The following is a 19031-nucleotide window of genomic DNA, read 5'->3' as shown; positions in this document are numbered from 1 at the left end:
TTCTATTAAATAAATTATTAGAATGTATATATTAATAAAAATAATTCTATTCTCTTTTATAATTAATTCAAATCTTTTTGAGTGATTGTTTAATAAAAGTTTGGTTAAAAAATGTAATTATAAAGTATAGCTATATTAAATATAATGTTTTATAAAGCTTTTTGTTTTTATTTATATTATATATTTTATATTTTATTAAGCTTTTGAATTAAGATATTAAATTGTGTTTTAGATATACTAATAATATTTGTATCTATTATATATTTAAAAATATATATAAGAATATTAGCCTCTCCAAATATAATCTTTATTAGATCTTTTAATAAAATAAATGAAATTATATAATATTTATATTAGAAAAACTAGAAATAATATACTTTTTCTAAAAAAGAAAGGTGTATATTCTATATTTAAAAGTAAATAATAAAATAATAATCTGTTTAATTAATAAAATAAATAATAAAACTATTTAATTAGTTTTATATTAATTAGAAATCTAATTTAACTAAAAGCTTTTCTTTAAAAAATATATAGCAAAACGAAAAGCAAAAGTTTATAAGATTATAAGACATATTAAAGAATTTATATAGATATATTATAATCTATTACCTATAATATTATATAAGATAGTAATTATTTGTATTCTATTTTCTATTCTTTATAAATTTAAGATATAATATACAAACCAAATAAAACCAAATCAGGCAAAGAGAACTGTTTATAATATAATAATAAATATAAAACTAAATAGTTATATTAGCTACAAAAGGAACTCTATTTGTTTAATATATAATTCTAATTATTATAATTTTAAGAGATTCTAAATTATTGTTTGATAAATTAATATTCAAATAAATATGAATAAAATTTGTATTCTGATTTTATAAAATGAATAAAAATTATTTATTAATAATTCGTTTAATATAAATATTTCAATATAAAATAAACAATATTAATCTTTATAAATTAATTAGATTAATTCTAAAAGTATTAAGATTAATATTCTTTTTATCATATTTCTTTATAAAGAGCTATATTAACTTTATAAGAGATATAAAGAAAGAAGTAGTTATACTTGAATTTATATAATAATAGAATAATTTATTTAATAATTATATTATAATCTTCTTGGATAATATTAAATAATATTATTGAGGGTAAAAGATAATTAATTATAATTATGTGATCTATTAGAAACAATTTCTAATAACATTTAGCTATAAAGTGATTAATCCGTTCTTATATATTTTCAATATTAAAATAATAAATATTCTAAAAGATTTGAAATACATTATTCAACTAAAACTGATTAAGTAGATTATTATATATATTAATAGCACCTTAATTATTTAATATATCAAAAATAATATCTCCGATTTATTCCAATAAATATTTCTATATTATTATAAAATTATAAAAAACAAACAAATAATAATCTAATAGTTGCATAAATATACTAAAATCCTTAGAAATAAGAAGATTAATTAGTTTATTGATTTAAATATTTGTAATAATTATATTAAAAACGATAATTTATTATTTTCTATTATTAATAATATAAGTTTAATAATTAGAATTTTCAAATAAGAAACAAAATAGAAGTAATAAAAGTAAAATAAGATTATTCTTATTGATTAATATTGTTATTAATATTTTAATTATTAAATCAAGAAATCTAAGAAATTTGCCCTCCCTCATTCTATTCTTCAATAATTAATAATATTTAGAATTAAATATAAAGATTTTATATTCTATTTTTATCACGGAGGGATAGCTATGTCGATTGGTCACTCTAATCATATAATAGGTATGTATAATGATAATAAACTAGATTGACTTATAATATAATTATAAAAATTATACCTATTTTATATACCCTAATCGAATAATGAAATCACTTAATTAAATATTAGGGTTTATATATAAAATAAATAAAAAGCTATATAATAATCATAAAAATAAGTATTTTATAGGAATATTATGTTCAATCATATATTATTGTATAAAACAATAAATTTTATAATATACCCCCTAGATTAATTAATATTATAATGATTATACTAAATAATCTATATAATAAACAAAGAAAATTTAGTAGGCAATATATACTATAAGTATTGGTAAATATTTTCTCTAAATGATTACTATATATTTTACCTATCTAATAGATATATTATTTAATAAAAGAATATAAAATATATAAAAATATATAAATTTTTATAAAAAGAAAAAAGAAAATTGTTATATAAGTATAAATAGTTATAAAATGAATATCAATTCTTAAGTAAATAATTTAATTTATTAATTTCTTATATATAGAATTATATATATTATAATATTAATTAAATATTTATAATCTTTAATTCAAATAATAAATATATATAATATTTTATAATAATAATAGAATTGTATAGAATTTGATAAATATAAAAAACTTTTAATTATAAAAATAGATTAATTTTGGATATAAAAAAGAAATAATTTTCTGTTTTTTTAAATTTATAATAATTTATTTTATTTAATCTTTTATTATATCTTTTTCTATTTCAAAAAGCTTTTTAAAAAGAATAATTCTTTTTTTAATATATAAGTTTTTATTATATTATTAAATACTTTTATATTTTTTGATTAATATATATAAATAATATTATTAAATTCTTTTACAATTTTAAATCTTTTAAAGCTATTACTAATAAATTATTCTGAATATTATTTAGGGGTAATATATATTATAATATATTTAGTTTTTAGTATAATCTGGGTAAACTATATTCTTTTATTCAAATTCAATTATTTTATTTTGAAAGATAGGTTTTTAAATAAAGATTATTTTTTGGTATATATGAGGATAATAATAGTTTATTAAAAAAAATTAAGTATATTGAATATACTAAATTTTATTAATTTGATAATAAGAAAAACTGTATAATAATTACTTTTATAAATTATAATAACTAATTTATTAATAATAATCTTCCTAATCTTTTATATAATAATTAAAATAATCTTTTATTAATTTTATTATTTTTTTTTTCTAATTATTTTATATTTATTTCTAAATTAATTATTAAATAAGTATTTAATTATAATATATAATATAAATATATATATAAAATTATTAAATATAATTTGAGAAATAAAAATATTTAAAATATAATATTATATATAGAATATATTTATTCTTTTTTGTTTAATTGTTATAAGGATTCTAATAAATATTTTAAATAGAAATAAGTTTTTTCTTTATAATATTAGAAATATATTATATATTTATATATATTTCTTCTAATCTTTTTGAGATCTTTAATTATTTGATTAATAAAACTTTAGAATTCTGATTTTATTATATAGTCTAGATAAATAAGTATTTTGTATTAATAAGTTTTTTGTTTTATTATAATCTACTAATATTATATTTAAAAACTTATTTCAAATAAAAAGTTTGCTTATATTGTAATATTAATTATATTAATAATAGAAAAAGAAAATAGCGAATTTTTCGATTTTGATTTTTTTTTATTATTATTATAAAATATTTTTTCTTTTTCTTTTAATATTCAATTATTATAATTATTTATATATTCTTTTTTGATAAAAAAGTTATTACTTTTTTTTTTAATTAAAAAATAAAGATTTTCTTTTGCCCCTCAATTTCTTATAATTAAATATATAAAGATTGATATAAAAGTTTTTATTGTAAACTTTAAAATTAGATTTCAATTTACTTATATTATTTCAAAAATAAAAAGAAAAGGGTTATATTTGATATAAATAATAATAGTAATCTTAATAATAAATATAATGCTATTAATAAAAAAAATGTAATTAATTTTAATAAAAAATTTAATAAAAAAAAGCGAAAGTTTGAATTATTTTAATTTAAGATTAAGATTATTATAAAAAGGAAGGATTTTGAAGAAAAATATATTAAATGATTTTATTAATTCTAATATTTATATTTTATAGATTAAATAAAAATATAAAATAATTAAATTTTTAATATAATAAATTCTTTATTAATCTATTTATTATTATTTTTGCTATAAACAAATATATAAAATAAAAACTATCTTTTAAATATTTCTAATATAATTATATATTTTATATATTAATATATTTTAATTTAAAAATAATTCTCTTATTTTTATTTATTATTAATCTAATTATTTATTAATTATTATAAAAAATTATAATTAGCTAATTAACTATGAAATTGATTTTTTTAAGAAATCGAAATATTATTAATATCTTTTTTGATATATACTCAATATCTAATAATTTGGCTTTGATTATAAACATAATAATTATATCTTATTTTAAAGCCTTCTATATTATAAATTCTTTAAATAAAAAGATTATAAATCCTTAAGATAATTTTCTTGATTTTTTGTTATTAACAAATAAGACATTTAAAAACAATAAAAATTATGGGATTTGTTTTTTATAATATCTAATTATATAATATCTTATATTCTAAAGATATTTTATACAATAATTAATTGTTTTTATATAATTCGAAAATAGATTAATTAGAAAGTAATTAAACTATAATACTACAAATACTATATTTGCTCTAATTATAATAATTATATATAATACTGATTTTATCTTTTCTTAATATATTTATATAAATGTAATAATTACTTATTCATTGAATTTTACAAATTCTATAATTGATAATAGAATATATATATTATTATTATTAAGATTAAATTTCTTAATGATTTTCTTAATGTATATATTATATATTAATTATAATTTTCCTAATTTCTAATTGCAAATAATCTAAATATCTAAAAATTATTTTATATTATTTAGAGTTTTTAATTTGTAGATAATCTTGATATTAGAAATAATATTATTAGCTATAAAAATATTCTTATAGTAATATATAATTTGTATATTATTAATAAAGAATAATATTAAAATAATCTAATTTAAATTAATAAAAAGATAGAATTCCTTTTTATATTAATTTAGATTTAGGTTTTTGAATATATTATTAAAATCTTTAAATTATATAGTAAGGAAATCTTAGAGATTATATAGTATACAATTAAGTATTATATATTTATTTAATTCCTTGAATTCATTAAATAAATAATATATTATAAATATACCTGATGGATTCTAATAAATATTAATAAATATATTTATAATATCAAATTGCTTTGTTTCCAAATCATATTTTGTTATAAATATTATTATAATTCTAAATAATTTTCTTATAAATATAACTATATATATTAATTCAATTATATTTTTAGTTTGAAAATCATTATAAATAATTAATCTGATTCTATATTTTATAAAGAATCCTTACTTATTATATTTATATATAAATATTTATTATAATAAAATAAAAGCAATTGATATATTTTCTATATTTATTTTATATCAGGTTTTATAATCCTTTAGATTGTTTATCTTAATTTTATATTTATATTTAAATTATTTTCTTAGAAAATGATTCTTAAGGTGGTAATAATATTATAGTGGTTTAGGTAATTCTAAAAAATATAGTTTTAATAGTTTCTTTAAATAATTCTTTTTCAAATTATTAGGTAAATTGGTTTTTGTTTGTATAGTGGAGGTAATTACACTATATATAATAATAAATGAATATTGTTCCTTCTATTTTTTTTTATTTGAATAATTAAATCAAAATATAATATAAAAATCTTTAATATAAAAATTATTTTTTTGTAATAAATTTATAATAAATGTGCTAATAAATATTTGATTATATTATAATGAATTATTCTTTAATCTTTTTTATTATTGAATATGATATTAATAATTTATATATATATTAATATTAGGAGTTATTTAATTAAAGTTAAAGAATTAATATTCAAATGAATTGAAAACTGAATAAAGGATTTTAATTCTTATTGTTTTTTATCTTTTATATATTTAATCAAAAAGAAGTGAGATTTAATCTTTCTTAAATTAATTAATTATATATATTAAAGAAAATAATTTTTCTAATAATATTATTTTCTCAATTATATATAAGTTTATAATATTAATAGAATAAATATCTGGATTATTTTTATACTTTCTATATATAACTTGAATAATACTATTAATATACTTATATTTTATACTATCTGATTAATTATTATAATTACTTTGTATTATTGGAATAGAATATATAAACTCCTTTATCTAATTAGTATATTTTTGAATTGAAATTTAATCTTTTGTTTTTAGAATCTTTTTAGAATATAGAGCCTTGTGTATATTATTATTTTTGAAATTCATTAGTATATTTCCATTTTTCAAATATATCCCCAAATCCTATTCTTTTTAAGATATATTTGTAATATATATAATAGTATTATTAGTTTTAATAATAATATATTATAAAATTATTACATTATCCTTTTAATTAATAATAATCCCATCGATATTAATAATTTACTAAATATTAAGAGTTAGTGTAAATTGCTATAGTTCTTGATTTGTGTAAATATTGATAGTTTTATTTAAAAGATTTATTTTGTAAGTTTTTTCTTTGAAAAAAGTAATATTTCAAATAATAATAATCTATTTGAATTTAGAAATCCAAATACAATAAATTACTAAATCTAATATATATCCTATAAAATATTTAATATTTACTCTAAAATTAGTTTTATATATTTTTTTATTTATATCTAATTTTTGTTTTTTATTTAATAAATATACTCTATATTTGTATTAATAAATATTATTCTAATTCAGGTGTAGATTAATAATTAAGTGATTTATAATTAAAAGAATAAATAATCGAAAATATTTATGAAACCAAATATTCAATACTTTATTTAATAACTTAAATAATTGAACTTTGAAAGGACTAATATTATATAAATAAATTGCAGCTTGCACTATTTCTATTTATAATAAATCTAATATCCTCAAGAATATCCGTATTTTGATTTATTTAATAATTATTTCTTATCCCATTTATTCTGATTTACTATTTAATTTATATATATTGAATAATAATAATTTTAGTTTTATATCTTCTATACTTATCCAATTTTCGAATATAATATTTCCTATAATACTAATAACTAAAGTATTATTATCTTATTTAATATAAACTACTAAAAAACTATATTTTCGAAATATTTAAATAAGAAAATACTATATAATCTGAAAAATCTCAAAATGTATTTTTTGATATAATAAAAAACTAAAGATCTTTTCACTATATATATCTTTAATTACTAAAAGCCAAAATACTCTAATATATATATATAAAAAATCGAATAAATTCTATTATATCTTATAAAAAGAATAAAATAATTAATATTTACTAGAAGCTTATAATATTATTTGCTTTATATAAATATAAGTGTAATCTATATATTCAATTTTAGTGATTCCTTTTATTTTCACATTTCTTATTATAAAAACAAAATATTCAAAAGCTTTTTTTCCTAAATATTCTAATCTTTTATATTATAGCTTATAAAGTCCTTTTATAATTTGAATAAATTCTTTTAATTTGTGAAATAGCTTTTTGATTTTTATATTAAAAATAGAATATATTAAAATATATGAATTAATGAGTATAAAGCTTAAAAAAAGTAAATAAAAGGAAAAAGATTTGTATTCTAAGAATAGAAATTATCTTTACAAATATATTGAATAATAATATAACTATTCTTAAGATTATTCTTTTATAAAATTGAATTTATTTCTAAAAATCATATTCCTGCTTTTATAAATTTTATTTCCAAAATAATATTAATATAAAATCCAGGAATATAAATAATATTAAATAAAATCAGATTATCTTTTTAATTTTGAGGTTTTTATAAAATATTCTTAATCATCCGAGTATTTCATTCAATAATTTGAAATCTTATAATTCTAATTTCAATATAATCAGAAAATAATGAAGATAAGTATTTATTCCTATTAAAGAGATTGATATTATTGATTAGATATATAGTATTACTATTATTAAATATAATGCTATTAGAGAATAAATAAAATAATCTTGAAAATATATTATATATTTTATAACCAAATTGATCTTGAATAATATAAATTACTATTCTTAATTCTAAATCTCTAGAATTAAGTAATTAAGAAATTCCACTTTTTGAATTGATTTATTCCTTTTGTTTTCAGATTTTTCAAAGATTTGATTATCGATTATCCTTAATTCTTTCTTATATATTATTATATTCTTTTTTTATTAATGAAAATGAATTCTTAGAATTATACTTTCTAATAAATACAAACTCTATTAATCAATATATTTTAGAATAATATTTAGAATTAGCTTTTCTGTTTTTTCAATTAGACTCTAATCTATAAAAATAATGATATTAATTATTATTCCTTTTAAAATAATTCTTCCTTAAATTATTCCCTTGCTTTTCTTATAAATTATATAGAATTGGTTTTGATTGAGAATTTATTATAGAAAAGATACTCTTTCCTTTTGGTGCTAATAAATCTTAATAGGCTAAACCATCAAATATATCCCCAAACTATTTTAAAAAATAGTTAGAGATTTTAAATTGATTATTAATTTCAATCTGGATAAGCATAATACTAGTTTATATAGGGAGCATTTATATACCCATAGCCTATAGGAAATTAATGATTATTAAATCATCCTTGATTTCAATATAATATAATTTTGTATTTATATAAACTTTAATCTATTTATTATATTATTTAATAAAATCAATTCAATCTAAAATCATTTATTGAAAAACATTTTGATATTCTTAAATAATAATAGATTTTATTATAATGATTATCAATATAAGTTTATCCTAAAGCTTTTAAATAATTATTTTGAATAATAATACTTTGAAGTTTTTATATTCAATAATAATTTCTATAAAATAGAATATATCTATTATTTTATTAATCTATTTATAGATATTCTAATATAATTTATATATAATATTATATTTGTCTTTTTTATTATAATATTCTCTCTATAGAGCTAAATATTCTATTAATATATTTTGAAAAATATATAATATAGATTTAATTGATTCTGTAATTAATATTTTAAAGATATAGAAAATATTAGAATATTTTTTTATAAATCCTTTTTATAATGATTTTAATAAGTAATGAGATTATTAATATATTTTACATTATTATTTAAATTATATTTTCTTATAAAATCCATAATTTTGATAAATTTGAATAGGTTTTTAATAAACTAGTCTTTTTTATAAATTAAGATTATTCAATGAAAATTTTTGCTATCTTTTAAGGATTCTTTAAAATTAATTAAAATAATCGGAGTAATTTTATTATTAAATGATTTAATATTCTTTTAGATATCTTTTAATATATAGAAATATTATAGATATAAAAACTATTTCAATTAATATTTTTGAATAATTAAATAGATAATTTCTAAAAAATTGGATTTAGATATAATAAGTTTAGAGAGATTGAATATAAAGGTATATAAATAATTTCAAATGAATTAAAAGATATATATAAATATATATATATATATACAATTTAAGTATTAATCAAGCTTATAATTATTACAAAGGAATAGCTATATTAATTAATTATTCTAATTATATAATAGATATATATAGTAATAATAAACTAAATTGACTTATAATATAATCATAAGAATTATACCTATTTTATATACTCTAATCAAGCAACGAAGTCGCCTAATTAGGTATTAGGATTCATATATGAAATGAATAGAAGACTATATGGTAATCATAGAAATAAGCACTTTGTAGGAGTGCCATACTCAATTACGTGTTGTTGCACAAGACGGTGAATTCCGTGACAATTTTTAATACTTTTAATACAATAATATTATTTCAAAATACTTTTATGAATATAATAAAAAATCTAAGCATCTTATATTTTACTAACATTTTTATATTTAATTTAATAATTAACTAAATAAATCCAATTTAATTTTATAAAATATAAAGAATATAATTAATTACCTTTTTCTTTTTTTAAAGATTTTTATAGATTTTATAATCTTTATAGTAATTATTAATTATTTCAAGTAATTATATTTAGTTTCTTTAGAGATTTTTTAATTTTCTATTTTCATATTATTAATTGAAATTATATTCCTTTTTTATTACTATATATAAATTATATTAAACAAAAACTAATAATATAGGGTTTTATAATTAACCTTAAATTTAGGTTACCTAATATAAAATAGATTAAATAATATTAATATTATAAGCAAAAGATAAACAACAAAAATATATATAACACCCCTAATTGTTTTTCTCTTAGTTTATATTATAGCTATAGAAAAACAGAATGTATAGCTATATTAGTATTCTTGTTAATATAGTCTATTCCTAATACTCTCTAGGAGATTGTAGCGAGCCCCTGTGGCTTGCCCTCTGGATATAAATTAAAATAAATAAATAAATAAATAGATCAATATAATATAGAATAAATTGTATATCTTCTAAATTATGTTTTAATTATTACTTTAGGGATTTCTAATTGAATTACAAATTTATTGGAATTTACATCTTATATAATATATATTTCACACTTATTCTGTCTTTTGTAATTAGTATAGATATCTTTGAACCATCTTTTTAGCTTTATATATACTACAAAAATGCCTTTTCCCTTCTTGTATTTTTGATAAGGTCAGTATTTTATTATATTTCTAAAAAGAATAAGAGATTAAATTATATAAAGAATATTATCATATAATTAAATGCATATCAAAATTGAATAATTGGAGCTTTAATAATACGAATATTATATAAAGGTTTATCTAGAGTATTAATATCTCAAAGTTATACTTTATATAGAATCTTTTTTTCAAAAAGAATAAAATAATTTATATATATAAAATAATATTTTAATTATTAAAAAATTAATAAATATCAATTAAAGAATATATAAAGGGTTGTATAATATTTATAGAATAATTTACAATTTGATTTTTATTGATTTTAAAAGATTTAAAAATAATAGAATTTAAAAAGTTATTTGAAGAGGGGGAGAATTATGAAAAAGAATTAGTTTAAAAAATTATTGGAATAGAATTATAATAATTGCTTTTATTAATTAATATAAAATTAGATATCATTTTTGGATTGATTATATAATTTAATATTTATATTTTTGAATAGATTTAAATAATCTGAGATAGAATATTTAAAAATTCAATTATTTATTTACATTTTGTATATTTGTTTATTTTAAGATTATATATATTAAAGTAATTATATAAGCTTAATAAGTATAGAAAAAAGAAAACCTATTCTTATAATAAAAGTTAAAATATAATGATATTTTTATTATTATTGTTTTATTTAGGAAATGAAGATATATTATAAATGGTTTTTATGATAATATATAATGAGATTATGTTATACATAATGTAATTTTTTTCTTTAAGATTTGTATAAGTACACTATACAAATTTTAGAATTTTTTTTTGTAATCAGCAGAATTCTATTTTTGGGTTTTTATTGGAATGGTCCCTATCGGCCTCGGTACGAGAGCCTGATTCAGAAGCAGAACGATCGAGAATGAAATCGCGAAAGCGCCGTCGAAGTTCTTGATCAAAGATTAGAGCTTCTCGATAATGATAGTTAAGTAAAGGTGTAACTGAAGATGTTGGGTTAAAGACTAGCTGAATGTAGAGCATATAATTGACTACTAATCGGAATACATGTCTAAATATACTGAATATAACTATAGTTCAGAGGCGACGCAAATGATAGATAATTCTGGGTCATTCATTTTTATTTATTTTATTTTATTTATTTATTTATACTAATTAACGTCTCTTTTGAACCTCTCTCAGGGTATTTAGATCTGCTAAGATAAGAAACTATTTAAGCAATGTAATCTTCATAATCAAATTTAGTAATTTAATTTTAATATTAGGGGCTATTTATTTCTTTACAAAAACAATTCACTTCTGTTTTCAGAAGGGTGCATCTAATCCAAATTATTATTGGGGTAAAACTTGATTTCTAAATAGATAGACTTGTTGTAGATTTCAATCCCTTGGTTAATAGAAGGGGGAAGTGGGGATATATTACTCTATAATTAGCTAAACATTAAAACTTTTATATTGTATGTTAGGTTTATATTTTTGTAGTTTTTAAAAATAAAATAAATTAGAGTGAATAATTGAATAATAAATTTATAGAGGGTAGATAATTTATTAATAAGGTATTCCTTTTTCCCGAGATTCTTTAATAATTGGAATAAATCTAGGTGTAGAATTTTGAATCTATAATTAATTAAATAAACTTGTTAAATATATATAAGAATTTTTTGATATATATAATCACCTGTTTGTTAGAGTGTATCTCCATAGGAGCAAGGGGTCAGTCTGAGCGCTCTAGGTTGCTTATTGTGCATTTAAAGAAGTGTTGCGATACGAGTGAATATACGCACGTGAGCGATAGCTCACTAGTGTACGCACGTATTGCATATAGCTTTCGTAGCTCTAGAACCTAGAATAGATTAGACACAATATCAATGAATACAGCATACCTATTATGTAGACGTCATGATCACCACCGAGGTGATACCAACAAGAAGTGATATGGTTCTTTTGCACTGCCGCATGAGCAGTCCAGTTTGCTGTTTTGATGATCAAATCGCTGGTGGTAAGCGGCGTAGTCGCCATGACCTCTGTGCCATTCATTATTTACACATAGGATGAATCTGTCACATGGGTGCTTGAAACGCCATCAGCTATTCTCTTTATTTTTTCCTAATGAGTTATCATTAACAATTTGCAAGACTAACGACCGTCCCTGTGTAGCGAGACGCACTCTGTGATGAGACGAATCTATAGTTTTAGAATCATAAATCTTTTCTTAGTAATTTTACGAATTTTTTGTTAATGTCCCACTTTTTATTACTATTCGTCTCAAGGAAACCACTGAGCAATAAGAAAAAGACTGTGGTTGACCATACTATTGATCGTTTTAATGACGCCACCGATCGCCGCTTCGGCTGTTCCCCTCTGCTTGATCGCGACTATTGGAGTTTTTGAAAATTCGGAGCATCTGGGGAAAGGTTATATATCCAAGAAACACAATTCCCAAATTTTGAAGATACTCAATGAGGAAAATAGTGTAGTCTGGGAGTTACTCCGATGTGAAGAGACGACGTCATGTTTTGGTGCTTAGTAATGTATATTCGCCAAGTCATAATTTACCAAGTTACTCCTGTTCCCGATATATTTTACTTAGCCACCACTCATAAGTCATATTTATTTATTTATTTACTTAATAGCTTTACATCCAGGGATAGGCATAAGGCCTACCACGACCTCACAGGGGGTACTAGGGATGGGCTAGTCTAGTCACTCTATTGTACAATGCAGTGTGTAAACTAGCCACACGTTCCGCTCTTCTGCGGACGGGGTGAGCGGCCAGTGCGTATCTGGTGGGTTACTGCCGCTCGCTCTCCGCTTGAACAATATCGGGCTGGATCGCTCACTTCATGCTGAGTAGCCAGAGTCGTGGATACTGCTAGGGTATAGTGATCGGTTTTGTTTGAGGGTTCGTAGTGAGTTACAAGGAAGAGCGGGGGGCTCGGCTCTGGGGGTACAGCCCCGCTAGTCTGTATAGACCGGTGCCTACTATTCGCGGGGGGGCGGGCTGGAGCTCCTCTGCCCGTTCGTAGTTCCCATTAATGCTTAGGGAGCTTACAAAGTATTCTGGTCTAAGGAGTAGCTGTGTGATATATTCGATCGCGCAATTAGTGCATCGCGGCATAGCCTCCGGCTTGAACGGCCAATCGTTGAAATAAGCACGGGAGTGCCGGCATAGGGCTAGGTGTTCCGGTTCCTTGTCGTATCCGCAGGAGCACTTCAGAGCAGCATTAGTGTGTCCAAATCTGCGATGATACGATGAGAAGTCCCCATGCCCCGAGCGCAGAGCTACTATGCACTGGAGGATCGATCGGGGGAGTGTTAACTCCCTTGGTTCTTTTGTGCTGTATTCCATTCGCCAGCGGCGGTGTCTGCCTGCAAGTATGACCTTGTTTCGTGTCCACCAAGTTTACTCCACATTCCTCTTCAGCGCCCGGGCGGTTGACCCTATACTACTGATGGTTGGATGCGCAGAATTATCGTTAGCGATCCGGCCGCTCCGAGCTTCCGGTCTGCTAAGCGATCTGCTCGCTCATTGCCCTCTATCTCTGTATGCTCTGGGGACCACCTAATGTGCACCTACCTCTCTTGCATCGCTTTGTGGCACTCCAGGGATGCCCATTGTGAGGATGCTAGGGCATTGCCGCGTAGGCACCAGATTACCGATGTACTATCAATCCACATAGTGATAGGGCTAGAGTCAAGCGGATCAAGCTGTAGAGTGTGTTTCAGGCTTTTCAATGCTCCTATTGCCTCAGTGTCGAAGACGTGTGAGAGGTTATCAATTGCGCCTGAACCTGTAGCGACTAGGGATTGTCCCCAGTAGATCGCATATCCCAGCATGTTTTGAGCAGCCGTACTGTGACCTGATCCGGTCCCGGAGAGGTGCTTAGGACCCCGATGACGCTTTTCTCTACTTCTTCAGGTGATATACAAGTGGGCCAGTTAGTTTTCCTGCAATGCGGCCCGGGCGTAGAGGGTCCTGCGGTAGATCGTCGCTACTGTCCAATCGCCCGAGGGCCTCTTGCTGAAGGATACGCGCCTTGGCGGCTGTGTCTTCGATTACCTGCCCATCCACCACCAGAGGAGGGGCCTTAAGATTAGCGGAGAGCTTATGCCAGCCGACTACCTTATACAGTTCTTTATCGTTGGACACCCCATCGATGATCTTGTGCCAACATTGCCTCTTCGCCAGTCGGACCATTGTCATCATATCTCGGCGGCATCGCTCTAGGTTCTCCGATTGAGTTGTTCTATCAGAGCGGAGCGCTTGGTGCGCTTCGCGGCATTCCATGGACCAGCAGGGGGCTGAGCGCCCTGTATTGTTCTTCTCTTTGCCTGTTAGCCGGATCGCTGTCTCGAACATCTTGCCAACCTCCTCTACGAGTTCGTCCACTAGACATGCCCAGTGGGCTCAGCATGCCGGCAGCCCCATTGCGTATAATACCTTGAAACTTCGGTAGATTATTATCGCTAACCATTCTGCCAATAGGTTTCTCGATCACTCATCTGTTGTTGGATATGGTTGTAATCTGTGTCTCGTGATCGGATCCGCTATTCAGCTCTGCAGCTACTATAGAGTCAGCGAATTGGATGTTTGAAAAGGTAAGATCAATCATATGGCCAGCCAGATGTGTGGGGACTCCCGGTGCGCCAGTAAACTCCATACCGCTCATTGCTGGCCATTCTGCCAGGAGAGCGCCTTGATCGGAAGTAGTAACGCCTGGTTCTAACAACTCATGCTTTGCATTGAAGTCACCTCCGATTACTGTGCCATCGGGATACTCTAGAGCTTTTGTGAGCTCTATCATATCTCTAGTGCCTGGTTGTCTATATATATTCAATATCTGGATTCCATTTACCTCTACCCAAAGGAAATCGCGGCTCGGTCTCATTCGCTTTTGTTGGGCGTGGAGCGCTTTGCCCTTCCGTACGTAGGTCATCGTCCGCGGCCGTTCCGCCTCTCTCTCCGGCCCTTCCAGGCTATCCCAGCTATCCAGAAGTGCGAAGCAGTCGTATCCTGAGTGATTATGGGTTTAGTTTTTGGGTAGGTAGAGGGCTCCTGTATACACAGAACCTCCAGTTCTTCCTCGAACGCCAGTTGTAGGATCGCAATGTGCGCCCCTATCTTCTTTTGTACACTTACCCATCTTATTCTTAAAACCTTAGGCTCGGGCATTTTGTAGCGGTTGCTGCGGTGCCGATTGCAGCAACTATTCATAAAGCTCGGTGTCGATTTCCATGCCGACGCTCTCCGCGATGGCTTGCTGAAGTCTATCTTTGGACAGCTGTTTCAGATTCATACCGCCCGGCTCAGGGCGTTTGCGCTTGCGAGAGCTGTGGTACTCGATTGCGCCGCTGCCCCTGATGGCCGGGGTTGGGATCGTTTTACAAAGTTGAAATTGAAAAAAGAGCTTAATATTAGTGTTGCGGGTTGAGAGGTTCAATTGTGCTAAAATAAGAGCATGTTTATAATTCAGACGAGCGGCGACGACAGGATGAAAATTTTCGGAAGCAAAAAGCTAGAAGTATTCTAGAGAAGCATGTAAAACATCTAGAATGTTATATATAATTATTCAATGCTTTCGTGAATTCAGAGCTGCTTGAATTCGAAGTATCTATTATTTGTCTCGTGAAGCTTTCAGCTTGCATTAATAGAGTATAGATTGCTGCACACCTATAAATAGATAAAATCGCAAAGAGAAAGATGATTGTTAGAGCGCAATAATTTCTAGTTTGATAACCATAGAAGATATTGGTAGTGGAATATATTGCATAGAATTATTTCAAAATCAGCATAAGTTGAGAGTTCTCGTGGCTTTGCCCCACTAACCCCGCTCTCCCCAACCAATCAGATCTCTTTGATTCATACTACTCAGCCTTACATACAATGCATAATTGACAGTGATATTCTGATATCTCCTAAATAACGCTTCTAGCAGAAATAGAAACTTTGAACTTTCTTTTATGATACTAACATTCTACAGGCTATGCTTCAGGGTTTCCATCACTAACACTAAACTCGGAGATTTGATCTCATTTCGATATATTGCCTGCAGCTCATAGAATCAAACGGATACCCTCTAATCTCCTAACCCTTATTTTTTACCCAAACCCCAAAAACCTCAACCCCCTTCTTCCAAACTCCAAAATTCCACTACCAATCCACAAACCCAACTCTGTAAAGTTTACCAAATCTTCGTGAATTGTGGGTTTTGACACAGAGCGAATCGTTGCTCCAGATTGCTTCACAATATTTGTATCTTCATATACAGCCGCCTCCAATCCTAACCTCAGCATCAGATATTTATAGCTCTGCTCCGTAAGCCGAGTGTTGTATGCGGGCTTGTTCGATCGTAAGACGAAGGGCGAGATTTGGAAGACATGGCTCAACGAGATATAGGATTGTCTGGGCATACCTCCATTTTCGAGAAATAATCCGGTATCTTCGTTTGGTGGTGACGCTAGAAACGTTTGTGAGATTTTGATACGATCAATAGGATATCTGGTAGTGCCTTTCTTGGAAGTTAACTATCAACAATTGTTAGCTGAAAGCAAGGCATTCTTTTGATTGGAATTTCACTTTAGCAATATAACACCTGATTTCTCCATCATCCGATTGAAAGACATCTAAAATCACAACATAATGATTATACCCCTCTTTATCCAATTCTGATTTGTTGCAGCAACATGTATCGAGTATACATCTGACGCTTTCATTCCCTTCCAATCTTTCGGGAAGAAATAAAATGCAGCCAACACAAAGCTCTCTGGTAATTCTGGATCGGCGTGAACTGTTTCCATTATGTCCTTTGCCTTGTTGGAATATTCTAGATTCTCGTTGGTGGCTGATGGAAGGCATTTTTTACCGTTCAAAATCTTTCGATCCAGCTTTGCTGAAGAATATTATATCGCGGTATATGGGCGTTGATATATAATAGAATTTTGTTTTGAATTAGGTGAATCACCTTGTGCAACAACGGCAAGGCTAAACTAGGTAAATCATGAACCAATGAAGATTTATAATGAAGGTGACACCATGACAACTTTCAATGGTTTCAGTCGTAGCTGAAATGGTAGAAAATAAAACGAATGGAACGCAATAGAAAAGAGTCTAGAGCAAAAATGATTTAGGAAAACATTGTTCCCTAACTAGCTATACTCATCCGCAGGAATCTCACCCTTGACGAGATATTCAGTCATTATACAATATATGTGATAAACCTTCAGTAAACAAAGCTCACCGAATTTCGAGAACAGTCTCATCCAATTTATTATTTGCACTTCGACATATGTAAGTTTTCATTACAAATTTCCCTTCACATACTTTTGAGATTCCACAATAGTCCTAAAAGCTGAGTATGACATTTCAGAAATTTTATATACCAACTCCAATCTCGATATCGTAATGAGCTGTAATAAGGAAACTTGGCACCTTTAGACTTCAATAGTCTTGCATTTGGATAGACTAGAAGCTCATAAAACAACTCACATTGCATAGTGGCGGATGGCAAAAACTAATAACCGCGTTTGTTTGACTCATTCCACTTCAGATTCAACGACACATCTTTCTTACACAAAATTCCGTATATCTTCTCTGTAGCCTTCATTAATATACTTTCCTATTGAATAACTTGAACTGATATTATGTGAAGAAGCGTCGTAGAAAAATTCAATTCCACGTGAGAATCTAAAGCTAACGAAGGAAGAAAAGAATAGGAAGAGAAATATAAGCGCCCTGGACTACAATGCACTCATGTGGCGTTTAACCAATATTCCTACATCTTGCACAACCCTGCATCTTGCACACTTTTATTTCTTTTGAAAATAATATTCTAAAAATGATATTTATTTATTTATTTATTTATTTTAATTTACATCCGGGGGGCAAGCCGCAGGGGCTCGCTACAATCTCCCAGGGGGTATTAAGGATGAACTATACTAGCGGGGGTGCTGGCATAACTATACATTTCGTTTTTCTATAACTATAATACAGATCAGGGGAAAAACGGCTAGGGGCGTTATGCATATTTCTATTATTTATTTTTTATTTATAATATTGGTGCTATTCAACCCATTTTATACTGAATAGCTTAGATTTGTAACTAGCTATAAAATCCTATATTATTAGTTTTTATATGGTATAGTTTATATGTAACAATGGAGGGGGGGAAGTGGTTCCAAAAAAGAATGTAGTCCTAATTAATAATATAAAAATAAAAAATCAGAAGATTTCTGGAGAAATTGAGTGTGGTTATTCAAAATAATTAGTAATCACTAGAAAATTTGTAAAATCTATTAGGATTTTTAGAAAAAAAAAGAAATAATTAATTATGTTCTTTGTATTTCATGGGATTAAATCGGATTTATTCAGCCAGTTTTTGAATTAAATATAAGAATATTGGTAGAATAC

The 19031-nt window shown here is 25.0% G+C and overlaps 2 protein-coding genes across 2 annotated transcripts; both read right to left on the bottom strand.

Annotated features, from left to right (window-relative positions):
• Positions 1-12732: 12732 nt before the first annotated feature.
• EAE97_001770 (uncharacterized protein) lies at positions 12733-15768 on the bottom strand (the record flags this gene model as incomplete). Its single annotated transcript, XM_038872281.1, has 2 exons — positions 12733-15638; positions 15696-15768. 2 exons carry the CDS (start codon positions 15766-15768, stop codon positions 15124-15126), a joined length of 588 nt encoding a protein of 195 aa, XP_038736839.1. The 3' UTR covers positions 12733-15123.
• A 955-nt stretch (positions 15769-16723) lies between these two features.
• Positions 16724-17480, bottom strand: EAE97_001769 (uncharacterized protein; the record flags this gene model as incomplete). The annotated part of the gene is made up of 2 exons (XM_038872280.1): positions 16724-17149; positions 17202-17480. 2 exons carry the CDS (start codon positions 17478-17480, stop codon positions 16724-16726), a joined length of 705 nt encoding a protein of 234 aa, XP_038736838.1.
• Between the last annotated feature and the right edge of the window lie 1551 nt (positions 17481-19031).

This window comes from Botrytis byssoidea, assembly GCF_014898295.1.
Source record: "Botrytis byssoidea strain MUCL 94 chromosome Unknown BBYS_003, whole genome shotgun sequence".
Classification (NCBI taxonomy): domain Eukaryota; kingdom Fungi; phylum Ascomycota; class Leotiomycetes; order Helotiales; family Sclerotiniaceae; genus Botrytis; species Botrytis byssoidea.
Note: the sequence above shows the minus strand (reverse complement) of the source record. Positions and strands in the feature narration are given on the sequence as shown.